The 26,522-nt window shown below is 40.4% G+C and overlaps 1 protein-coding gene across 2 annotated transcripts in view; it reads right to left on the reverse strand.

Annotated features, from left to right (window-relative positions):
- Positions 1-26,522, reverse strand: part of LOC132893510 (DNA-dependent protein kinase catalytic subunit-like) — a 141,865-nt gene that overhangs the window by 46,867 nt on the left and 68,476 nt on the right. Inside the window, exons 40-57 of one of the 2 annotated variants that reach the window (XM_060932709.1) lie at positions 25,017-25,144; positions 24,731-24,938; positions 23,267-23,445; positions 22,098-22,266; positions 19,855-19,920; positions 19,692-19,755; positions 19,340-19,488; positions 19,111-19,245; positions 18,861-18,980; positions 18,606-18,746; positions 14,430-14,581; positions 11,374-11,505; positions 8,274-8,385; positions 8,028-8,155; positions 7,784-7,933; positions 3,077-3,250; positions 2,849-2,947; positions 75-285 (exon numbers count right to left, since the gene is read on the reverse strand). In XM_060932709.1, the coding sequence (XP_060788692.1) occupies positions 75-285; positions 2,849-2,947; positions 3,077-3,250; positions 7,784-7,933; positions 8,028-8,155; positions 8,274-8,385; positions 11,374-11,505; positions 14,430-14,581; positions 18,606-18,746; positions 18,861-18,980; positions 19,111-19,245; positions 19,340-19,488; positions 19,692-19,755; positions 19,855-19,920; positions 22,098-22,266; positions 23,267-23,445; positions 24,731-24,938; positions 25,017-25,144 (2,517 nt within the window). Of the gene's footprint in view, positions 1-74; positions 286-2,848; positions 2,948-3,076; positions 3,251-7,783; positions 7,934-8,027; positions 8,156-8,273; positions 8,386-11,373; positions 11,506-14,429; positions 14,582-18,605; positions 18,747-18,860; positions 18,981-19,110; positions 19,249-19,339; positions 19,489-19,691; positions 19,756-19,854; positions 19,921-22,097; positions 22,267-23,266; positions 23,446-24,730; positions 24,939-25,016; positions 25,145-26,522 lie in introns of both variants that reach the window. The other variant, XM_060932707.1, reaches the window with a different exon arrangement.

The raw sequence follows: 26,522 nt of genomic DNA on the forward strand, positions 1-26,522 counted from the left end.
CAATCTAAAAAAAAAAAAAAGACTGACAAGATTTTTCTGCTCAAGTGCAAAATGAGATACATGCAAAAGCGTACCAGAAATTTGCACTCTGAAAGCGGGAACTCAAACATGTTGCGTGTGTAGTCGGGACTCTGACTGGTCATTTCCAGCAGCAAGTCTGTAGCCAGGCTAAGGAAGCGCTCCTCGATACAGGCTGAGTAAAGACAGCTCAGCACCTTCAGCAGCCTCTCCACTGTGGCAGAAGGTAAACGCTTCTCATGACTCCAGAAGTTTCGGACATACAGCCTTAAAAAAAAAAAAAAATCACGCAAAGTCATGTGAAGAAGAAAGTACACCCTCTTCCAGTTACATGGTTTTACCAATCAAGACATGACATAAAAAAAAAATCATCTGATCCTTACCAGGTCCAAAAATTATGCAACTCTAACCTCAGGTGTAAAATCAACACACAACAGATTCTACTGTGTCATTATTTATTTAACAAAAAGTCAAAACGCAGAATCCATGTGTGAAAAAGTAAGTGCACCCCATGATTCAATAGCTTATAGAACCACCTTTTGCAGCAATAACTTGAAGCAATCGTATGATTTTATCAGTCTCACATTATTGTGGAGGAATTTTGGCCCACTCTTCTTTACAACATTGTTTCAGTTCATTCATGTTTGAGGGCATTTGTTTATGCACAGATCTCTTAAGGTCTTGCCACATCATTTCAATTGGGTTGAGGTCTGGACTTTGACTTGGCCATTCTAACACCTTGATTCTTTTCTTTTTCAGCCATTCTGCTGTAGATTTGTTGGTGTGCTTGGGATCACTGTCCTGTTGCATGACCCAATTGCAGCCAAGCTTTAGCTCAGAGGTCACCAACCCGTCGATCGCGATCGACTGGTCGATCTCAGAGGCTTTCCCAGTCGATCTTGGGGGATGAGGAAAGAAATTGGAAGATTATACAGAAATACACTGCAGTATATCTGATTGGCGTTCATATTACATGTCTTCCGATAGGCCCACTACAGCTTTCCCCCTCTGTGTCGGAGGGTTCTTTTTTTTTAACTCCTGCTGCTTACGTCTTACGTCTCTGAGCGTCGTCACCATGGTGATAGCCTCACAATACAGTTCAGGGCTCTCCAAAAGGGGTTTTAGAGGTGCGGGCCGCCCCCCTTTCTGTGATTCCCACCCCCGTTTAATTTCTGCCGCCCCTTTACAAAAGGAAGCATGATATTGCCTATAAAACCGTGAGGATATAACCTGGCTGTCAGTGTTACTGTAGCTCTTGAAGTGTTTCTGCGGAGTGGTGGATCGGACTCGAGCCTGGCATGAACCGCTCCGACGCGCTATAATGACACCAATCTATCACCAGCCAATCAGGAGACTTAATCAAATGCATCCCCCGCCCACCAATCTACCACCAGCCAATCAGGAGACTTAATCAAACGCATCCTCCGCCCACTCGTGTCCGCGTCTGAGACGTTGAATTTTCACAGAAGGAGGGAAGAAGTTGACTGAGGTAAGACTGTGTGATAAATTAAAGAACGAATAAGAGAGGAATTTCAACATATAGGGTTTAAGTTTGTTACCGTTAAATAAGCATTGCTTGTACAGTAGCGTTATGTCGTTACAACGTTGACCCACTTTTAACGTGCCGAGTACCGACTGTAGCCGCTAACAAATGCTAATTAGCTTGCTGTCAAGTTTTTCCTTTGTCGAGCTTTAAGCGTAAGGTCATGGATGTTACTACTGCTTGTTCCTGCCGTAATATGATACGTGATATGAACCTAACTATAAGGCACTCACTGACCGTGTTCAGTCACAGCCATCGCATTGACTTGAGTTGCGTGATGAACTGTAACCTCATAGCATGACAGCAGTCATTGGTAGTAGCATCACTGCAAGTTCATATTTGTCTTTATTGTGTATGTATGGTTAAAGAAAATCAGTTCATGTTGAATTGAAGTTTTCTGTCAACGCTTCAAGGGGTAGATCTTGCTTGCCATCTAGGCAGAGGTTAGGGATCTCGGGCATAAAAAGGTTGGTGACCACTGCTTTAGCTGTTGGACAGATGACCTCACATTTGCCTCTAGAATACTTTGGTACACAGAGGGAGTTCATGGTTGACTCAATGACTGCAAGGGGCCCAGGCCCTGTGGCTGCAAAACAAGCCCAAATCATCACCCCTCCACCACCGTGCTTGATGGTTGGTATGAGGTGTTTGTGCTGATATGCTGTGTTTGGTTTTCACCAAATATGGCGCTCTGCATTATGGCCAAACATTTCCACTTTGGTCTCATCTGTCCAAAGGACATTGTTCCAGAAGGCTTGTTCCGATGCATCTTTGCAAACCTAAGCTGTGCTGCCATGTTCTGTTTAGATAGAAGAGGCTTTCTTCTGTCAACCCTTCCAAACAAGCCATACTTGTGCAGTCTTTTTCTAATTGTACTGTCATGAACTTTAACATTTAATATGTTAACTGTGGCCTGTAGAGTCCTAGATGTAGTTCTTGGGTTTTTTGCAATTTCTCTGAGCATTGCACAGTCTGACCTTGGAGTAAATTTGCTGGGACGTCCATTCCTGGGAAGATATGTCATGTGTTATTGGTCATCTGAGGTGTATTTGCCTAATTTTAAGACCCAGCAAGGACCAGATGATTTTTTTTTAAATCATGTCCTGACACTTAAAACCTAGACTTGAAAGAGGGTGTACTTTCTTTTTCACATGACCGTACATAATGGACCAGCAGAATCGAGGCACAGTGCTTTCAGCTGCTAATTTGAGAACAGTACGATAGAGAGTATTGATCTGAGGGTCATCACTCTGCAAATAAGGTAGCGGTACTGTGTGCAGGACTCACTGTAAGCCCTGGTTTTCATCAGTCAGCCCTTGGAGAAGTGTTTCCTTTGCCTCATTTAACACCTCCACACATGTGCTATCTTCTCTGCTCTCAGCATCACTGTCAACACACAATCACAGGAACAGGATGCAAAAAGCAAGAGAGATTAAAACAAAAATAAGTAGAAAACCGCATCAGGTGGAATATTGTTGAAGCCAGTGAAGAGGAGCCGGAGGCAGCAGAAGACACCTGTAATTGTCCTGAATCCACATGAGAATGTCGTACATCCTCTCCCTGCATGCAGGGGATGGGTGAGAGACAAAGGCATTGACTGCCCCCAAAATTTCCTTCATCTCCTCAGGTTTCAGAATGGGCAGGATCTTATGCATAATGTCCAGACACACTCGCTGCCTTGCCTCATCTCTGAGAAAACAAACATAATAATAATAATAAATAAATAAAATAAAATCCGGGAAGCAATGAAACTCAATGGCGCATGCTGTTAAAGGAAAATAATCAATCAATCAATGACAGGGTGGTCTGATACAGCCCAAAGTGAAGCAGCGGGCCATTACCACTTTGTGTTTATTATTTTCCTTTAACAGCACATCCAAAGTGTTTTTACTTGTTTTATACCACAACAAATTTTCTACAAGTACACTTATTTATTAAAGAAAGACATTTCATGTTGTACATTAGTTACACACAATTTTATGAATCGTTCCAAAAACAATTTAGTTCCTTACGTTATAGCAGTTACAGATAGTAAGGAGTCATCCCCTCACTTTCTAAAGTTAATGAGACAGAAAAATACAGAGAAACAAGAACACATGATGTTCTTTCCTTATACTTACTGACCGTTATAAAGCACTGTCACTGGAGTCTCCTTCAATAAATACAGTGGTGCTTGAAAGTTTGTGAACCCTTTAGAATTTTTCTAGATTTCTGCATAAATATGACCTAAAACATCATCAGATTTTCACACAAGTCCTAAAAGTAGGTAAAGAGAACCCAGTTAAACAAGTGAGACAAAAATATTATACTTCGTCATTTATTTATTGAGGAAAATGATCCAATATTACATATCTGTGAGTGGCAAAAGTATGTGAACCTTTGATTTTTCAGTATCTGGTGTGACCCCCTTGTGCAGCAATAACTGCAACTAAACGTTTCCGGTAACTGTTGATCAGTCCTGCACACCAACTTGGAGGAATTTTAGCCCATTCCTCTGTACAGAACAGCTTCAACTCTGGGATGTTGGTGGGTTTCCTCACATGAACTGCTCGCTTCAGGTCCTTCCACAACATTTTGATTGGATTAAGGTCAGGACTTTGACTTGGCCATTCCAAAACATTAACTTTATTCTTCTTTAACCGTTCTTTGGTAGAACGACTTGTGTGCTTAGGGTCGTTGTCTTGCTGCATGACCCACCTTCTCTTGAGATTCAGTTCATGGACAGATGTCCTGACATTTTCCTTTAGAATTCGCTGGTATAATTCAGAATTCATTGTTCCATCAATGATGGCAAGCCGTCCTGGCTCAGATGCAGCAAAACAGGCCCAAACCATGATACTACCACCACCATGTTTCACAGATGGGATAAGGTTCTTATGCTGGAATGCAGTGTTTTCCTTTCTCCAAACATAACGCTTCTCATTTAAACCAAAAAGTTCTATTTTGGTCTCATCCGTCCTAAAAATATTTTTCCAATAGCCTTCTGGCTTGTCCACATGATCTTTAGCAAACTGCAGACAAGCAGCAATGTTCTTTTTGGAGAGCAGTGGCTTTCTCCTTGCAACCCTGCCATGAACACCATTGTTGTTCAGTGTTCTCCTGATGGTGGACTCATGAACATTAGCCAATGTGAGAGAGGCCTTCAGTTGCTTAGAAGTTACCCTGGGGTCCTTTGTGACCTCGCCGACTATTACACGCCTTCCTCTTGGAGTGATTTCTGTTGGTCGACCACTCCTGGGGAGGGTAACAATGGTCTTAAATTTCCTCCATTTGTAGACAATCTGTCTGACTGTGGATTGGTGGAGTCCAAACTCTTTAGAGATGGTTTTGTAACCTTTTCCAGCCTGATGAGCATCAACAATGCTTTTTCTGAGGTCCTCAGAAATCTCCTTTGTTCGCGCCATGATACACTTCCACAAACGTGTTGTGAAGATCAGACTTTGATAGATTCCTGTTCTTTAAATAAAAACAGTCTGCCCACTCACACCTGATTGTCATCCCATTGATTGAAAACACCTGACTCTAATTTCACCTTCAAATTAACTGCTAATCCTAGAGGTTCACATACTTTAGCCACTCACAGATGTGTAATATTGGATCATTTTCCTCAATAAATAAATGACCAAGTATAATATTTTTGTCTCATTTGTTTAACTGGGTTCTCTTTATCTACTTTTAGGACTTGTGTGAAAAGCTGATGTTGTTTTAGGTCATATTTATGCAGAAATCTAGAAAATTCTAAAGGGTTCACAAACTTTCAAGCACCACTGTATAAAATAAACTGAAGTAAGGTTTTCTACATAAAAAATTATACACTTTTCTTTGTGAAATACTGGAGCATTTTAAATCTGTTTATTATTAGAACAAGATTAAATTGAGTATCTGCCATACAAATCCCCATGAATAAATCTTGCAGCCAAACTCCTGTTGGAGTTGTGAATTCAACAGCACGATCGTGTAAGTAATGCATGGCATAATATACAGGAACCCCATCGTTATCGTGAAATAAACCCCTTCAGGGTGATTCGATACCCCTACGTTCTGAGTCAGGGGTTTATTTAAATAATATCGGCTGGCTTTTTTCATGGTATATCAGATATATTCCATTCAGCTAGCATGATCTTGAACTCATCTTTGACTCATTCAATATCATGCTAGCTGAATGGAATATATCTGATATACCACGAAAAAAAGCCAGCCAATATTATTATACATACACATTCCTTTCAGGTGTTCAATGCGTCTTTCTCTTTCAAAATTCTCTCAAAATTTTCCGTATTTAACAAAGCAAACCTCGCGGCCATGTTTGCTTACAAATTGTTGCAGTCAATCGCTAGCATGGAAATTTTATGTCTCCGACATGTGACATCATGTTGTCTTGACAACCATGCAATATCAAACAATATTCAACGTTCATTCTCCATTGGGTAGAGTGACGTAATACATGTAGAATAAGTGATATGCTAACAATATTGCATGCGATCAAACCAAATGAATGAAACCTGCTAGAAGAGAATAGAACACATGCTGTTATTTCATCGAAAAAGTGTCTTGCATATTTAATAATATTGGCTGACTTTGAGCGGTCTATCGGATATATCCCATTCAGCTAGCATGATATTGAACAAGTTGAAGACGAGTTCAATATCATGCTAGCTGAATGGAATATATCTGATCAACCAAGAAAAAAGCCAGCCCAGATTATTATTATTATAATACATACACACTTCATATCAGCATTCCTGAAGGTCGACGCTAGCTTACCTGTGACTCGGTGCTGTTAGCACGGCAGTCTAGTTACCTTCCAGCTGGCGTAGCAGTAGTATTAGCAAAGGCCACTGCTAGCTTACCCGCGACTCGGTGCTATTAGCACGGCAGTCCAGTTAGCCTCCAGCCAGCATAGCAGTAGCGTTAGCAAAGGCTGCCGCTAGCTTACCCACGACTCAGTGCTGTTAGCGCGGCAGTCCAGTTACCTTCTAATTGGTGTAGTTTTAGCGCAGGCCAATGCTAGTGCAGTCAAGCCGAATATTATTTTCTTCCCTGTGTAATTTACTTAGTTACTTTTAAAATCAACATCAACAACTACACACAACAGAGCAACCTGGCAGCCAAAATTCTCTCAAAATCTTCCGCTTTTAACGAAGCAAACCTCGTGGCCATGTTTGTTTACAAATTGTCACAGTCGCTCGCTAGTGCGGAAGTTTTACATCCCCGACATGTCTCTTTTCCAGTTTTTCGATGTCCGTTGGTATGCTTTTCTCTTGTAAATATGCGTGAAGAATATATAATGAAGTTTTGGTAGCCTTTCGGGTGTTCAGCGCGTCTTCGGTTTCAGTTTATTTATTTAGTGCTTAAACCTAGCACTGGATTAGCCTCGTCTTCTCTCTCTCCCAGCCGACAAAGAAATGATTGTGCACATGCGCAGCAGAAAAGTTATTGGATCTTCGCATGAGCTCTGATGTGTTATGTCATGTTGTCTTGACAACATGCAATATTATTACAATATTGCACGTTCATTCTCCATTGGGGAGAGCGGCGTAATACATGGAGGATAAGTGATATGATAACAGTACTGCATGCTATCAATAAACCCACTAGAAGGGAATAAAATACATGTTTTTATTCCATGGAAAAAGTGTCCTGTATGTATAATAATTCACAATAATGATCGGCTTACTGTACATTATCCTGCTTATTACACCACTCCTTACTAAAGAAATCAATAATTTGTCAAAATATTGATTTTAAAATTTTATTGCTTTCGACAACATGGTCCTGAACAACTCTCTGTTTTACAGAAATAACGGAATGCTGTAGAATGCCGTAACTGACCAATCAGAATTGAGTATTCAACAAAGCCATGTAATGAGTAAATTAAATTATGAAATCTAGAGCTCTGAGGGTGTATCACTGTAAAAATTCATTTATTACATTATAATCCTCAATAACTGCTTTAGGTTTTGCAGGGACAAGGCAGAAAATAGCACAACAGTCCACTGCAGAGCATCAAACTCACCCAGAACCATATATTCATTCAAATCTAGGGGCAGTTTTCATCAGCCAGTTCACATACCAGCTTGTTTTTGTGAGGTGGAAAGAAACCGTAGCAAGAACATGTGAAACTGTAATCAGAATACTGTCGTTGTGAGACAACAACAATACTTGTTGCACCTCCAAAGCTATTGGTTACTTCACTACAGTGACATTAAAATGTGCACAAACCTGTGGGCCATCATCTGGGTGAAGCCCTTCGTCTTGAGGTGCAGGAAAATGTCAGGGATGACATCAGCACGGCTCAGCACACACTCCAGGCAGTACGTTTTCAGCACGCCGTGTAGTTTTGGCAGCAGGTAGAAAACAGCATTTACAAATCTAACGTAGATACACACAATTTCTTAATTGCACTCCGATTATAAAATTGACAGTCAGTCGCTAATGAAAACAATGAATATCCAGCTTAACTTACCGATCCACCAGAGGTGGGAAATGCTTAGAGAGTTTGCACAAACAAATTACAAATTTATCATCCAGATTCTTCTTCTTCAAATCCATCAGTTTCGTCACAGTCACACTAAGCAACGGATCCTTATATTGCTACATGAACACAAGTTAAAAACACATAATTGCAAAAAAAAACCTTCCATACTTCTGCATAAAAGAAACGACAGTCTGAGTTGCTGAAATGAAATGAGTAAATGCACTTTACACATACACTTTCCTTGCCGGTCATGTATTTCAGGATTAACCCGATGATCTCCGCTGCTGCAGAGTAGATCTCTTTATATCTGATAAAGGACAGGTTGTTGGCTAGAGCCTGGAAGTACCTGCAAATTTGGATTGGTTAAAAAATTTATCCATTTATACCACTTTTTGCATGTGAAGAAATAAAAGTTTGTTTGTGTTCGCCCCATTGAAGCAGTAGCAATAGCTGTATTGACAAAATGCATGAAAGTCTTACAAGACAAGAGTGCTCTGAGAGCACAATATCCCTCACTGGCAACGATGCCATAACGCTGGTTAAATGCGACTGAATTGAACGAAATTGCAATATGCGTATTACCGTCATATAAGAAAGAATCCTGTCAAGTTTTGTGAAATTCCTCCAAAAATTGTGAGAGGAGTTGATTTCAGAAGGTGAGCACCCTTCCCGGGACGGATGGACATCACCATGACATAATCCCCCTTCGGGGGATAATAAAAATTGTGAGGGAAGTTGATTTCAGAAAGCAAGCACACCTTGATGAAATTGCCAAAGTACAAGTTTGTTCATAATCAAGGGCATAACTCTGGTAAAATTTGCCCAAATTAAACGAAATTTCAATATGTATATCTTCTTCTTTTGGCTGCTCCCAATTAGGGGTCGCCACAGTGGATCTTTCGTCTCCATTGTTCCCTGTCTTCCGCATCCTTCTCTACCACACCTGCCACTTTCATGTCCTCTCTCACCACATCCATGTATCTCCTCTTTGCCCTTCCTCATTTTCGTTTGCCTGGCAGCTCCATCCTCAACATTCTCCTTCCAACATGCTCTGCATCTCTTCTCAGGATGTGCCCGTACCATCTCATCTCATCTCTCTTAGCTTAATTCCCAAGCTCTCCACATGTGCTGTCCCTCTGATGTACTCGTTCCTTATCCTGTCCAACCTTGTCACTCCCATCGCAAACCTTAACATCCTCAACTCCGCCACCTCCAACTTTGCCTCCTGTCTCTTTGTTAAGGGAAATTTCAATATGCATATAACGGTCATATAACAAAGCCTTTTGCCAAGTTTGGTGAAATTCCTCCACAAATTGTGAGAGGAGCTGATTTCAGAAGAACGTACACCCTCATGAAATTGTCAAAGTACAAGTTATTTAATCAAGGGTCAAAACTCTGGTAAAATTTTCACAAACAAAATTAAATGGCAATATGCGTATTACCGTCATATAACAAGGCCTTTTGCCAAGCTTCGAGAAATTCGTCCACAAATTGTGAGAGGAGTTGATGTCAGAAGGCGAGCACACCTTCATGAAATTGTCAAAGTATAATTTTGTTAATCAAGGGCTGTAACTCTGGTAAAATGTGATCCAATTTAAAGAAATTACAATATGTGTAACAATATGTATAACAAAGAACTCTGACAAGTTTCGTGAAATTCCCCCAAAAACTGTGAGAGAAGTTGATTTCAGAAGGTGAGTACCCTTCCTGGGATGGACGGAAGGACATCGTCATGACATAATCCCCCTTCGGGCCATTCAGCCAGCGGGGGATAAAAATAAGAACTGGCATTAGTATTATGCATACTAATGTCTCTATGAATTAAATGTAAAAATAATCTTCACACAAAGAAATTTAAATTAAAATCTGGGCGCATGTCAAAAGTTCTGAGTTCAGGTAAAAGTAATCAAGTTAGTGAAGAGTGATTAATGCCTCGTGGACAGCCATTTTGTGCCACGAAGAAGAGTCTGAGTAATGTAATGAAGTCAGTATGTGAATAATAGACTAAGAATGGACTAAGAAGTATTTTATAACCGCAATGTGTGTTTATTTTAGTGCTGTCAAAGTTAACGCGATAATAACGCGTTAACGCGATCTCAATTTAACGCGATTTAAAAAAATAGTGCCGTTAACGCAAATTCTAATTTGGCCCTGCGAGTCACCCGTAGTTCCTGTTGAGGCTTGTCGCGCGCTGCTTCAATAAGAGTACGTGTGAGTGATGGAGAAAGGCATAGACATATAAACATCCTCGCCGCCATATTGGATGGGGCAAAGTGGAGCTTCTTCAACCGTCTAATAAAGATGCCTCATTCATGTGCTCCGTTTAACTGTACCAACAGGTTTACCGTCCAAACGAGATCACATGGGATTACCTTTCACAGGTGAGACTGGAAAAATACTTTTCAATACTGTTCCTTCAGTCTTCAGTTTCCCAGCTCATCTCCACCGGGTAGGTGTAGAGTTATAAGCAGTGAGAATTAGATAATACAGTGCCACACTATGATGAACGGTTTTGAACGTATGATGAATGTTTTTATTTTTGTTATCTGTTTTTTTCTTCTTTTGTGGCAAATACTTCTCTTCAAAAGAAACTAATGAAGAGTAAAATAAAACTTTTTTTATTTTCACAGTGATATGCACTTTATTTTTCATCCCTTGGTTTTCTCATCTAATATGGAAGTTATGGATGTCAGTGGCTGTGACAAGACGCGTTATGCTCTGCAATAAAAAAAAAAAAAAAACCATTGGTACAAAGCAAGCCCATTCACTTTTTTATGCTGATAAGAGAATTACAATGGTTTTTCATGTGACAAAAATGTGCGATTAAATTGCGATTAATTGCGAGTTAACTATGACAGTCGCGACATTAATCGCGATTAAATATTTTAATCGCTTGACAGCACTAGTTTATTTATATTTAGAATCCATATACTGCATCGCAGCATTTGATCACGCGTAGCACAAACCTCACTCAGTTGATCTTGCACCGTTTGCACTTTACTGGAATACTAATTAAATCCCTGTTTAAAGAAAGGATAATCTTATGATCAATCTGGTATGTCCTTCTGAAAATCAGCATCATTGATCAACTGCAGTACATGAATGTGTGTATGACTCGGTGCTGCCACGTTTTGCTACTCTTCAAAATTTGAGATACCTCTGAAGCAATCCTAAACACTCACCCATTTAAGAGTACCGTCAAAGATAAAGACTTTTTGTACATTACTCTTATTCTTTAGGTTAAAGAGTTAATTATATATTCCTGATTTCCAAAAAGTTTTACTCTGAGTGGATTTATGCATGCCAGCCTGGAGCTGAGGACTTGATTATGTACCTGTCATGTTCAACACCACAGGTAGGGTCATAAGGAGGAAGCTCATTGGCCAGCACTATGCCCAAGAGCTGCAACCCAACAGAGTTGTCTTTGCTGTTAGGATCCTTTCCAGAGTAGTAATCAAATATCAAACTGCAAGAGAAAAAAAAGCAAGCAAAGAATACAAATCAATCAGTCTTGACAGTGAAGGACTTGAGCATAAAAACTAACGATGTGAGAATATCTAGCAGGCAGAGATGTTAATAATTCTACAACAGTTAGTTTTGGTCCACTAATTTGATTGGTCAAGTGGTGTTCCAAGTTTGCTGATATTTTGCGATAACGGAACTGGGATGTTTCACTGCATACATCACTCCATTCGTCCACGTAGAATTCCACTTCCTACTTCGAAACGGTTAGTATGGTAGTATTAGTGACATCAGTGGACATGGCAAATAATACTTTTCAGGAATATAACTTCTGACCTAAACGAGATCAACTGTGAGCGACTGCTCACTTACTGTACATATCCTCCCGCTCTTGCTTATATCAGAATGCAAGCAATCGAAGGAATAGGACACTTATTATGAATGTTGACTTCAACAAATAATTAACCCTGAAACAGGTAAGTAAAGAGCAGTGTTCTCCCCAGGGATTTCAAATAGGATCCTGGTAAACTGTCATTTTGGAATAGCGTCAAAATCCACCCTATATATTTCGTTAATACATTCAGTCGGTAAACAGGAAGTCGATGTGCGACAGACCTGAAAATGGTATACAAGGTACAGAACCCCAAGCTGAAGCTTGGTACCAAGTGGCTATGATTTATGGATGCTGAGAAAAAGGGTGTTTCGGACGGACGGAAACACGGAGATACAGACGGACAGAGATAAACCAGTATAACACCCCCCCTCGGAGTCGGGGTATAAAAAATATGAAAGCTCGCCAGACAAAGATGAAAAGGAAGAAGCTACGCCAACTTTACCGGAAGCACCTTTAACGGGAACGTACAAATGTACAACCCCGATTCCAAAAAAGTTGGGACAAAGTACAAATTGTAAATAAAAACGGAATGCAATGATGTGGAAGTTTCAAAATTCCATATTTTATTCAGAATAGAACATAGATGACATATCACATGTTTAAACTGAGAAAATGTATCATTTAAAGAGAAAAATTAGGGGATTTTAAATTTCATGACAACAACACATCTCAAAAAAGTTGGGACAAGGCCATGTTTCCCACTGTGAGACATCCCCTTTTCTCTTTACAACAGTCTGTAAACGTCTGGGGACTGAGGAGACAAGTTGCTCAAGTTTAGAGAGAGGAATGTTAACCCATTCTTGTCTAATGTAGGATTCTAGTTGCTCAACTGTCTTAGGTCTTTTTTGTTGTATCTTCCGTTTTATGATGCGCCAAATGTTTTCTATGGGTGAAAGATCTGGACTGCAGGCTGGCCAGTTCAGTACCCGGACCCTTCTTCTATGCAGCCATGATGCTGTAATTGATGCAGTATGTGGTTTGGCATTGTCATGTTGGAAAATGCAAGGTCTTCCCTGAAAGAGACGTCGTCTGGATGGAAGCATATGTTGCTCTAGAACCTGGATATACATTTCAGCATTGATGGTGTCTTTCCAGATGTGTAAACTGCCCATGCCACACGCACCAATGCAACCCCATACCATCAGAGATGCAGGCTTCTGAACTGAACGCTGATAACAACTTGGGTCGTCCTTCTCCTCTTTAGTCCGAATGACACGGCGTCCCTGATTTCCATAAAGAACTTCAAATTTTGATTCGTCTGACCACAGAACAGTTTTCCACTTTGCCCCAGTCCATTTTAAATGAGCCTTGGCCCAGAGAAGACGTCTGCGCTTCTGGATCATGTTTAGATACGGCTGCTTCTTTGAACTATAGAGTTTTAGCTGGCAACGGCGGATGGCACAGTGAATTGTGTTCACAGATAATGTTCTCTGGAAATATTCCTGAGCCCATTTTGTGATTTACAATACAGAAGCATGCCTGTCTGTGATGCAGTGCCGTCTAAGGGCCCGAAGATCACGGGCACCCAGTATGGTTTTCCGGCCTTGACCCTTACGCACAGAGATTCTTCCAGATTCTCTGAATATTTTGATGATATTATTCACTGTAGATGATGATATGTTCAAACTCTTTGCAATTTTACACTGTCAAACTCCTTTCTGATATTGCTCCACTATTTGTCAGCGCAGAATTAGGGGGATTGGTGATCCTCTTCCCATCTTTACTTCTGAGAGCCGCTGCCACTCCAAGATGCTCTTTTTATACCCAGTCATGTTAATGACCTATTGCCAATTGACCTAATGAGTTGCAATTTGGTTCTCCAGCTGTTCCTTTTTTGTACCGTTAACTTTTCCAGCCTCTTGTTGCCCCTGTCCCAACTTTTTTGAGATGTGTTGCTGTCATGAAATTTCAAATGAGCCAATATTTGGCATGAAATTTCAAAATGTCTCACTTTTGACATTTGATGTGTTGTCTCTGTTCTATTGTGAATACAATATCAGTTTTTGAGATTTGTAAATTATTGCATTCCGTTTTTATTTACAATTTGTACTTTGTCCCAACTTTTTTGGAATCGGGGTTGTACAACATGAGTCAGCTAGCCGACATGCTGTAAAGCATGTGTAGCTTCTTCAGGATCTAGTTCTGTAAAAACAGAACACTTGGCCATATTGTCTAAAATGTAACTTACAAGATATGAATTTCCTGTTTATACTGTAGAACTGTTGTATAAAAGCAATATCACACTCATGCTGTGTCATGCTATAGTACTGAACATCAGCACGGCTGTGATTAGCTGTGACCAGATCATAGTTGTGCTGATATTCAAGCACAACAGCACTCCCTCTCATGTGATTCTGCTTAAAAATATAATGTAGACAGACGTTCTCTGCCTGTTTAGCACAATTTACTACTGTATAGCTAATTAGCACGTCCAATTTCTTCAATTACTTCAGTCTCAGCACTTGCCAGTGGTCCATTTCGAGACAACCATTACAACGAAAGAGGAAAAGATTTAAGCATTTGTTATTCCATACTTGTAAGGTATGTGCAGACAGTCTTTCCAGCACTCCACTATGGTGCGGATAATCTCCAGATTGTGCCTGAATACTGCCTTTTTGGCATGGAAACAGTTTTTCATTAGAAACTCCATTAGACGATTGGCCAGGATCTCATCTCTGGTGTTACCCTGGGGGGGGAATTAAACAAATACCGCATGAAGCAAAACAGAATGCAAAAAGTAATGTAAAAGTAATAGGCATGGTTATAACTACGTTGTCCGTTTTTAACCTACATTCTAATTGCTATAAAAGATGCTTAAATTCAAGGTGATAACAATACAAGTTATTTCAAACTTCCTTACATTGGCTATTTTTCCAAAGTTTCAGAAATCATACTTTAACAACTGGTTAAACGTTTTTGCAAAACAGATCTTCACATTAAATTAGCATTCTCTTCTTACAAAATCAAAAACATTTTTAGCTTTGAAGATCTCACTCCTGAAGCTCTAAAATCCCTCGCTGTTTATCAGTTTACTTGTGCAGGATGTAACTCTCGTTATGTAGGTGAAACCACTCACCATTTTTCAACTAAGATAAAAGCACACAATGACTGATTAAAAACTCCCACGTTTTTTACACAACTTTCCCAGTTTAATACATGTAAAAATCAGTACACGCTTGCTTGCTTTACCATCTTCGATTCTGCTAAACCATCCTTTGAACTCAAACTTGAAGGCTTTTTATATTAGACAGATTAATCCTGAATTGAATAAACAAGTTCAACACCGTAACACTTTTCTCACCCTATGGTTTATCATAAGCTTTTAATTATCTTTTGTCAGTTTCACTTATATCTTATTGGTGTTGTAAATGGTTGACTGGTTCATGGTACTGTATATAAATGTCATGTGATGCAGGACTAGTCATTCCTCATTAAACTAAAGATGGCATAAAATATGCTGAAACGTCTTTAAAAAGTTGTGTTTTTTTATTTTAAATATATATAAAAGGATGGAGAATACATTTGTTTTTTTATATGCCCACTTTAAAGGAGAACTGAAGTCATTTTTAAACTTGCTTTATTTCTTAATTAACGTGTTATTCAATTACGTTTTCGGTTTTAGTAACCTTATATCGTGACTCGTATTGGCAACTAATTGCAATTAAACATTATACTTATCGGCCTATTCGGTTTTTAGCCGTGTTGAATGTAGTTCGTTTGGTCCACGGCAGGCGTCGCTTATCCGCGCAATCTTCACCAGACTTGTGCGAGACTTCGAAACGTGAAGTGTCAGCCAGGTGTCAGTGCCGCCATTTTGAAAACTGTTTTCCCAATGAAATATTGCACAAAAACGAGTTTAAATGACGATCACTGCCTACTTTTTTCAAACTTTCCTGATTGCTATCAAAACAAACAAAACTTCCGGCTTGATTACATCAGCATTCGAAAGAGGGCGCGCGCGTCTTTTGACGACGTTGGTAGATGTTGGTCGCTTTGATTTGCGCTGTACGTTTTACTTCCGTCCTATGATGTCTTGCACAGGTCTCAACGAATCTCGTTTACGGCCATTGCTTTGACATATGGACTGATATATTACAGAGCGTATTTCAAACACTCAGAACTTGCTACAGCAGCGACAAAATAGCTGTCAGAAATGCATTCCGATATTTAATAAAATGAGAGAAATAAAATTCTGATAAAATATTTGCCTTCACTTCCCCTTTAACAGAAACACCTACCCAGTGTCCAAAATCACTCACTTGTTCACTACTCCCTATTACTATATAGAGGACTATATAGTGAGCTCATTGGTAAAATGAATAAACACTTCCAGACACTACTCCGCCGCGCTGTTATTTACATCATTACTGTCACACAATTAAAATGTGCCAGATCAGTCGGCTGGTGGGTTTTCAAAATAATAAATACATGCACGTGTTTTTCTGATAACTCCATATTATACTGAGCACATTTCCTACATTAATCAATACAAAGTACTTTGTATTTGTTGCATCTTTCAGTTCTTTTAAAATCAAGGCTGAATACTTCCTTCTTTGCTGCTGCCTTTTATTCAATCAAATTTGAGGCTTTTGATTTAATTTCTTTCAGCGTGACCGAAATGCATGATGGGATGTATTGCTTTGGTTAATGACCAGCGGTTGTACACTACTTTTCGTGATGCACTGTGGGATACTTTGAGTGCACTATATAGGGTGTAATAATCCTCACTATACATTCAGACAGCACTACAAAATGGCGACCTCACTATATAGTACACTATATTGTGAGTAGGGAGTGATTTCAGACACAGGCCTATACACCTACTCACTGATGCAATTATTCCATCAGCCAATCACCAAGCAACAGAGCTGCTGCAACATGATTGCCTGATTGGATAATTGTATGAACAAGCAGGGACAGAGGTGTTCCTATTATAGTGGCTGGAGTCAGTACATTTGTGTATTTTTTTTTTTAGACAGGTCACTGATGAGTTTAGCAACTGCATTCGGATGTCTGTTAAAGCCAAGCTTCGAGTGAAGAAGTTTGCTGTTAATGTCACAGAATTTCAAGGAACATGTGTGAAAATTCTCATGAGAATAGGTGGAAAAGTTATTGGATCATTCATTTAAATATTCCCTATTGCAGACCTGTTTACCCCAAATTTGCCCTGTCAGTAGTCTTGCAGTATCTTGTCAGTAGTTTTGGTAAGCTGTCAGTAGGAATTTTACTGGGGTCCAATCTATGTATTGTATCGAAGACAAAAAGTAGAAAGCAGCCTATTAGATAATAGTACTCATTCAAGTTGAAAGTAAGTGATAGATTACATGAACAAAATTTTAAAAATTAAAATCTAGCACTGGTCTTATTTTTTCTGTCAAGTTAAGCACCTGTGAGAACCAAAAAGCAAACCCATGTAAGATTCTAGATCTGCTCCATAATCCTCATATTACCAAGCCTAGACTCTGAGGTCTACTTGTTGACTCCTCATACATTTCATTATTTCAGTATCTCTGAAATAACCAGAAGACTAGCAGTAATACTTATTTAGGATGCTACAATAAGAAAAAATATTTCAGAGACCATACTATGCTCTAATAGGCTACTTAATACTTGATTGGCAGCTATACTGATCTCACACTCTTTACTAACAAATCACAAGTCATCGATACCTGGCAACTTGACAAAACAAGAAAAAAATGTCAACATCAAAAAAGTTTAATTTCAAGTTAACAAAGTTTGACATTGGTTAATAACTGAACATGCATTTATGGCAACTCAATTATGGCATTCAATGCAACGTACGGTAAACGTGGTGATTAAACATGGCCGCGCCCATGACTATACGATAGATGTTCGATTCCCACAATAAATATGACTATAAAGTAAGTCATGAACAGGGTTTTTTCTAGAAAAATTTAGTATGAGGGCGCTCACCATGGCGAGGGAGCGAAGCAGGGGGGGAGATGGTGCCGGTTGTCCCCCCCCCCGCCGTGCAAAGCCTAAGAAAAATTGAGGCTCCAATGGGACATTCTGAGGCTATCTGAGAGGGAAATTGTAACAAATTGTCTGTCAACATTGAAAAAGAAAGAAGTAATCTTCTTCTGCCCCAGACAGTCTTTGGCTTTCTTCCGCTTCGTGCCGCGGGATGACATCTTTAAATGCCCAAGTGTCAATAAAAACAACTCGCGAACTACTTCTGTCAAAAGCTCCCGCGCCGGTGGGTGAAAGGTCATTCAGTCTCAAGAAATCTCGCTCTACAAGTCAGCTGACCTTGTATGTAACCCATGTCAAATCTCGCGAGAGCAGCCGCGACAAGTAAACAACTAAATAACATGGCGCCTCAGTCTGGAAAACGCCAATTCGGATTGTTTTTGCACCGTCTGGCGGTGTATCTACTATGATTGGAATATTTTTGGAGCAATTATAACGTATTTGATGATCAGACACATTGTCACGTAGTGTTGCTGGGATGTTTTCACGGAGTCAGTAAGGGGGCGCACGCCGAGAGTAAGAGGGCGCAGCGCCCCTGTTCCCCCGTTTAGACGAAAGCCTGATGAAACATTTGGCAACATTTCGGCCATAAATCGTAGTTTTTGGACAAGAATTCGTAGTCCGTATTTTGTTTTGAAAAATCGTAGGAACTACGGACAAATCGTAGGAGTAAACAGGCCTGCTATTGTTCATTTATGCACTTTCAAATACTCACACACCTTTGGACTCACACTGGTCCAGGAGAGGAGAGTGACCACTATATCCACCACCATAAAGTGGATGCCCTCTCCACCATTGTTACCAGAAACCACCAGCTGTAAGAGCGGACCCAGCCAATGTCTAGCGTAAGGACGGAACACCTGTACAGGAGAAATCAAACATGGCTGCAAATTAAACAGATAACTAACAAACAGGAAGCACAGCTCTGTTAATCTTTAGACCCATGTATGGAATTGAAGAATAAGTGCAGTCACCTCCTCAGTATTGATGATGAGCTTGGCGATGAACAGTCGAATGTTCAGAGGAGTGGATGGATTACCCAGCTTTCCATGCAGAAATTTCATCCAGGGAGGAAGATCACTCGGTATCACGCCCTGAAAAAGAAAAGAAAACAAAAAGGTAACCAATCCTCTTCTAGGTGATGCCAGATAGTGAGCTTGTGTTCAGTATGTGAATATTGTGAATAGGAGTCCTGGAATAAAACACAGGACATTCTTTACATACTTCCTCAACTTTGGGGGTGATGTTGTTTCTCTGCATGTGGCGGAACAGGGCAGTCATGGTGGCCATGCACTCGTGCTGGTTCAGCTCATCCATCTCCAACTCCACACTCTCGTCCTGAGACAGAACCTCCACATTCTTCTAATGGAGACAAAGGGGATATTCGTTTTTTTGTTTTTTAAATTTAAATATCTGACATAACACACAGAAAGCCTTTCTAGGTTTAACCCACCCTTGCTCTACTAGTGCTGCCATGGCCTGAGGGATTCTGAGAGTTGTAAGAGAAACTCTGGACTCCTGTAGAGAAATCAAACTGACTCATCTCCTCACTGAGACTGCTATCGGCCATGTAGGACTGGGAAGAGAGGTATACTGGTGCATCTGTCAGCCGGGGGGAGGAAGGAGTGATTAAAGGGAAATAAATACATGCCACCAAACTAAGCCCAAACATAGAGCGTAAGTAAGATTTTTTTTTTGTACAAACAGATTCAGATAGTTGAAATTAATTGAATAAAGGAAGACTGTTGATGCGGGCAATGACCGTTCATCAGATCTAAGCAGTAAGCCTTGACTCAGTATCTCACCTCCATTTTCTCCACTCACTTCCTTTCTGATCATTACATATTTCCTCTTCCTTTCAATGGGAAACTGTCGACAGAAATCATACCATACATTGCAGCAATCACAGTCAAACCACAGCTGACAAAATAACAATAAAAAAGCTAAGTGGGGTTATAAATTACTTACATCAATCTCTATGGGAAACATGTATGTCCTCTGTGTGTCAATGAGGTTGTCAAAAATAAATTGATTCTGTGTGGAGGGAATAAAAGTTTGTCAGGGAAAAAAAAATACAAGGATATATTATGATTGAGACAAATATTTGGGAGTTATTCATATAGTGATAAGTGATAATACGACACTGTCCCATAACAATGCTTTAAGTAATATAGATATTTAGGCACTGCCTAAAAGTGGCACTCCTGAGGAGTGTATGAGTAAAATATTTGCAAGGGCACAAAATTAACCTGAATAGAATATTATTATTATAGCATATCAACCATCGAATTTAGTGTCATGTCAATAAATTGCAGCATTGTCTTGTGACAGTGATACCCATAATGAGTTGCACATCGCAGTTACAAATACATATTTATTCCTTTCTTTGACACCGCTTGCTATGCGCCAGAAACAACACCAAGACATTTATTATGGTGTAACTCTGCTGGGAGCCTGGTGGACAGCAGTGAACCAGCACTTTCACTTTACATCATTACTATATAGTTACCATCCAATATCAAACCTGATATGTCAAACAGTTGTCTGGTTTCATCTCTCCCGTCCATGCGTGTTGGAGCTCGGAGCGTGCAGCCGCAGATTGCAAAGTGCACACACCATTAGGACTAATTACCATGCACCTGTTCCTGATCAGAGCTCAATCACAGCGCATACATATAAGGGATCGGGATACTTCGTCCAATAGTTGAGACATTTCGTCCAAAGCCTTTTTCATACGCACCATCAATTATTTTATATGTGGTGACAATATGTGCGACAAGCTCGAGATATAAACAAACCATAATTCATTTAAGGGAGTGCACTAAGCAGGTTTATGACTGCATCTTCCCGTAATAAATGGAAATAAACAAAACAAAATTTTTAACCACGTGCGTGTGAGAGTCCGCTCAACGTGCGTGCAGTCCAGAGTGCGCCCGAGAGTCCTTCAGGTGTGCGCGCCAAAGCGCGCAGAACTGACACCCACATAATAGTTGGGGCACCAAAAAAGGATATCTGGCAAGTGCGAGTATAGATTTTCTATGTAATTTGGTCTAATAAAAACGATCTCTCTCCACAAGCGGCCCCAGCCGAACACGCCCGAAGTTGACACTTGCTGACTCCCATCATTTCCGGTTTCGTTTTCATTTTGCAATGACGGCCCCCAACATGTGCGAGGAAGGAGTTTTTGTTGAATATTTCTTGAATTTTACATGAATACTAGGTAGGAACCCATCATTTTGAACACTCTCTGAGAAAAGCAAGTCTGGGGTGAGCTTTACTCGCCATTAGATTTCACAACTCGTGTTTGGCGAGTGGTTAAACTACACGCTGCAAAAATGTGTCTTGCTTCGGTCAAATTTCCGTTGAAAATTCTTCCTTTTTTTCAAACAAACAAATACCTGAAATATAAAATAACTGATAATGCGAATGAAAAAGGCTTTGGACGAAATGTCTCAACTATTGGATGAAATGGCATTGGAGGAAATGACCTGTATCCACATATAAGGACTCTCAGTGACACACAGACTTTGCGAAAGCACTGTATATTGTATTAGTTTTCTGGTTTTGACCCCGTTTGTGTTTGTGGACTGTGAGTAATGTATTACCTCTGATATGCTGTCTGTGCCTCGCACGATTACTGTCTGGTTTTTGACTCTGCCTTTGTCTACATTTTGGATCTATTTGCGAGTGTGTTTTCAATAAAACTCTTCCTGCACTTACATCTGTCTATTGCCCTTACATGACAGAAACTCAACTGTCCAACAAACTAGTGGACTAAGGAAAGTGTTTTAACTAGTTTTCTATGAAATCGTCATGGATATTTCCTATAAAATATTTGTAAATAATCCTACATTTTTAAAAAAAGCAAATTAAAAGTAAGCACTGGATAAAAACCCATCTATCTTCTGTAAATAAAGATATAAATTTCATTATCCGGTGTCAAGTGTTTACAAGATACGCTGCCTTGCTCTTCTGGTCAGGTTCCCTGTGGTGGTACACATTCGTCATTCGTACCTATGGATGCCGTACGCTCAAACCATCAAAAAAAAAAAAAATCAGGTTGATGCATTACTGTATTCTCTTAAGTATGGGACTCTGCTCCACTATAAAACTGTATAGTAAAATAGTCTATTTAAAACTCAAGTCCCTATTAACTGGCTCAGGATCAGGCAGTGTGTATGCATTCTGTCACAATGGTCAACTCAACACACCTTTTCAGGTTTCTCAGTGAAGAGGAAGCCCTGGTAGAATTTGGTCTCGTTGAAGCTGCAGCTGATGACAGCGATGGCACAGTTGTAAGCTGCACAGTGATACTGCCTCCTCAATTCCAGCAAAGCGCTCTCTCCTGCCATGTTCTCAGTGAAAGCCTCAAAACATGATCTGCAACGCAAAGACCAGGCAAAAGCAGCTACAAACAGTTGCACGCAATTTTTGGCCCCTTAAAAATAAAAGCAAAAATATCCAAAACATTACTCAAAAATCAGTGTGTGTCAAATGCTTAAATGCAGCAATTCTGATAAATTAGAAGTGAATGTGGCAGCGTTGTGGTGCAACAAGTAGCACTGTCCTCGCACAGCTCCACGGTCCCCAGTTTGAGCCGGGACTCAGGTTACTGTCTGTTATGAGTTTCGCATATTTCTCATGCGTCTGTGTGGGTTTCCTCTGGGTTCTCCGGTTACGTTCAACTTCACAAAACATCTGGATTGATTTGGCGACACAAACTTGCCTCTACATGTAAATGAGTGTGCGCATGATGGCCTACGATGGATTGGCATCCTGTTCAGGGTGTACAGCCACCTTGTGCCCAGTGTTCCTGGTATCTACCAATACACTGATCAGGATAAAGCACTTACTGAAGATGAATGAATGAACGAACTCTCCTTAGAAGTCATTAATTAGATTAGTCATAGAAAACTAAAAAGTCAATAAAATCACTTCTTTAAGTTTTAACAATTTTCTTTAGTTTTAACCCTAACCCTAGTAGAAATTTTATTTAGTTTTCATACATTTTAATTTCAGTTTGAGTAATTTTAGTTCTAGGAAAAGGGAAAAGAAGGCTGAAAAGCATTTTGTGCCTGTGTTTAAAGAATGATGCACATGAATACACACCAAACAATGTGTATCATTACTGCAATTATTACTCTCTTCCTGCACTCACTCATTTCATACACTAATGAAGAATTCAAAATACATGAATATTGTACAGAAAATCTGAAATTAATTCAAGTCTGCTCTATTTTCTTTTATTTAATTTCTGAAACAGTGTTGAGTCTTTTATTTGGCTATTTTTATTCAACTTTTGCATATTATTTCATGAAAAAACGTGAATGAAAATGTCTTTTCGTTAGTTGGTTTTTTTAATAATCACTCCTTAACTCACTTGAGCAGGGTCTTGGATAATTCATTCCCCTCTGCCTTGGTTGAGCTGCAGAAGGCTTGGTTGATGGCCGAGTCTTTAGAGTAAACCTCCTCTTTAGGCAGACGTGAGTAAAGCAACTCCAACAGCTTGCAGCCGCCAATCTTCATAATGATTTGACCCTCAAAAGCAGACTCGATGGCCTGAGGCAGAGGAAAGACATAGGCTACATCCACACGACAACGGCAACGAGATGTTATTTAAAAATATATCGCGTCCAAATGGGCAACAATCAGTAAAATATCAGCTCCATATGGCAACGCAACGCTTGCTGAAAACGATGCAATACACATGCCACACCTCTAGGGGCGCTGTAAGACGGTCCCTTCGGAGACACCAGAACAATAGAAGAAGTAAGGACGCATGCGCATAAACTATTATGCGCGAGACTTCATATTAGCCACAAAGTCAGGAAAATCTGTTCGTAAAATTACATTATAATGACCAAATACAATGAAAAGTATTTTTCCAGTCTCACCTGTGAAAGGTAATCCCATGTGATCTCGTTTGGACGGCAAACCTGTTGGTACAGTTAAACGCAGCTAATCTTTATTCTCCGCTTTGACCTATCCAATATGGCGGCAAGGATGACGTATGATTCTACACGGAAGGCGGCGTCTTTAATGGTCCGGAATAAATTGAATGCTACACGTTGATGGATTAATTTGTTGTTTCTCACCTGTGAAAGGTAATCCCATGTGATCTCGTTTGGACGGTAAACCTGTTGGTACAGTTAAACGCAGCACATGAATCTTTATTCTCCGCTTTGACCTATCCAATATGGCGGCGAGGATGACGTATGATTCTACACGGAAGGTGGCGTCTTTAATGGTCCGGAATAAATTGAATGCTACACGTTGATGGATTAATTTGCTCTTCTACGCCCTTTTTGAGGAATGTATTGTAGGACTTAAATCAACATTTGAAGAGGTGAGATCGCTCCTTTTTTTCCCTATTTTTGCTGGCGGGATTGACTCTGCCCTAAGGGCAGAGTCTCTCTCTCTCTCACTTTGCACCATTACACAATAAATATTCACAGTGAAAATATTTTGTAAGCGCGTTTCATGAACCAAGTTATAGGATTTGTTGACAACTCGCATCGAGTTCGTTACACTTCTACCCGGCGTGAAGCACTCACAGTCATGTGGTTGTGACGTCATCGTAAACAAATCCGTTCTACTCATCCAGACGACTTCACAACGGCAACGTTACCAGATCTTTCCACTAAAGATTGCGTTTTGGGCACCCAAAACACCGGTGCCGTGTGGACGCCAGGCCTAAACGATAAGCAATTGTATCGGAGTCACCTGAATCCGTTGCCGTGTGGACAGGGCCATAGACTGACTCACCCAACTGCTTCATGACAAATAAAAACAAGAAATTTGCTGTTTTGTAATGTTTACTTACAACTGTAAAGGCGTTACTCACTTTCGTGAAGCGTGCCTGTAGAGTTGTCATGATGTTAGCCACATTGGTGATGAAAAACTGAGACAGAGCTTTAGCACTACAGTGAGTGGCCAGTGGAACCAGCACTCTATCCAGAAGGTCCAGGAGCATGGAGTTCCGAGGAACGTCTTTGTCCTGGAACATCTGATAGATGGTGTAGAGAAGAAGAACTTGCCCTTCACAAGCTGACCTTTTGGAGAAAATTTACAGTCAGAAACAGTAGATCTAGGCATACAAACACAAAGCATCAAAGTGTTTCTCTGCTTACTGTCGTGCAATTCTCTGGAAGCATGTCTGAAAGCGGTCCTCCATGATGTGCTTTTTGTCACGACACAGTACTTTAGCCATTAGTTTCAATAGGAGAGGACTCTGAGATAGCTCCAAGGCATCTAAAAACTGAAATCAGGCATAAACATCCTATTACCCAAATTGCCAGAACATATAAATACAGACAGTCATTTTAGGATATATTTAAAAAAAAATAGCATGCAACATTTAATGGGCTGTCAAGCTTCCAGTATGTGCCACTATTTACACACCAAACCCACGGAGGTTTAGACCAATATAGAATACTAATTTCTTTAAAATTCAGACTCCTTGGCAAATTTAAGACCTCAAGACTGATCTCTTGTATGATGCAGAACCACTACATCAAGAGATGCATCAAGAAAGATGGTATCGCAGGCTTTTCGGGGTGTCTGGAACACACCACAACGATCAGCCAACTGATCCAAGATGTCAAACAGGAGAAAGGTGCCCTATCAGTTATCCAGCTAGACCTCGCAAATGCATACAGGTTAATCCCACATGACCTCATGCAAGAAGGGCTCAACCACAACTACATTCCAGTGGCTATTAGAGACATAATCGCCAACTATCTAGGAGGGTTGAAACTCTGCTTCACATCAGTACATTTCACAACCAACTGGCAGGATCTCCAGAAGGGGATTCTAACAGGGAGTACCATTTCCCCATCCTGTTTATTATGGGTATGAACCTCCTAATATCAACAGCAGGTGTAACCCACAGTCCAGTGCTGGAGTTGGACATCGTCAAGCCAGCACTACAAGGGTTCATGGAGATCACAATAACAACTGTGTCACATGTCCAAGTAAGATTGCTTTTGGAAACCCTGAACAATGTAGCCATTTGGGAGAAGATATCCTTTTAAGGCCAGGAAGTCCAAGAGTAAGGTGATCAAGAAAGACAGAGTTGCCAGCAAGAAGTACGGACCCATGAGGAGAAATGGATGCCAAAAGGCAGCAGAACAAGGGTCCCAAGCACACGGACAAAATGGGATCTGCCCAAGTACAAGACGTCATGGGCAGAACTGTGGAGACTGGAGCGCTTCCTCTTGCGTTTCATGTACGAAGCCCGTCCTTTAACATCATACCTACAAACATGGAGGCGGAGAGAGAATCCGCACTGCAAGCTCTGTGGTGAAAAGGGAAAACTGATACATATTGTCTGGATGTAAAATATCTCTGTACAAGGACTGTACATGTGATGCCATAACAACAAGGTGTATTTGTCTCCTGCTGATACACTAGGCCGGGAGAGATGCAAGAAGAGGCCAGCTGGCACAGACTTGAATGCCATCACCTTCATCAAGGAGGGAGCTAGGCCTTTCTCAACCACAAAACCAAAGCCCAATCTACTGCAAACCTGCCAGTTTCTGGGAGATGGGGTTCGACATGGGAAGGAGGCTGCAGTTTCCAGAAGTGGCACACACAACCCTCTGTCTGGACATTGCATTATAGCCAACCGAAGACCA

The sequence above is a fragment of the Neoarius graeffei genome, chromosome 1 (assembly GCF_027579695.1).
Source record: "Neoarius graeffei isolate fNeoGra1 chromosome 1, fNeoGra1.pri, whole genome shotgun sequence".
NCBI lineage: Eukaryota > Metazoa > Chordata > Actinopteri > Siluriformes > Ariidae > Neoarius > Neoarius graeffei.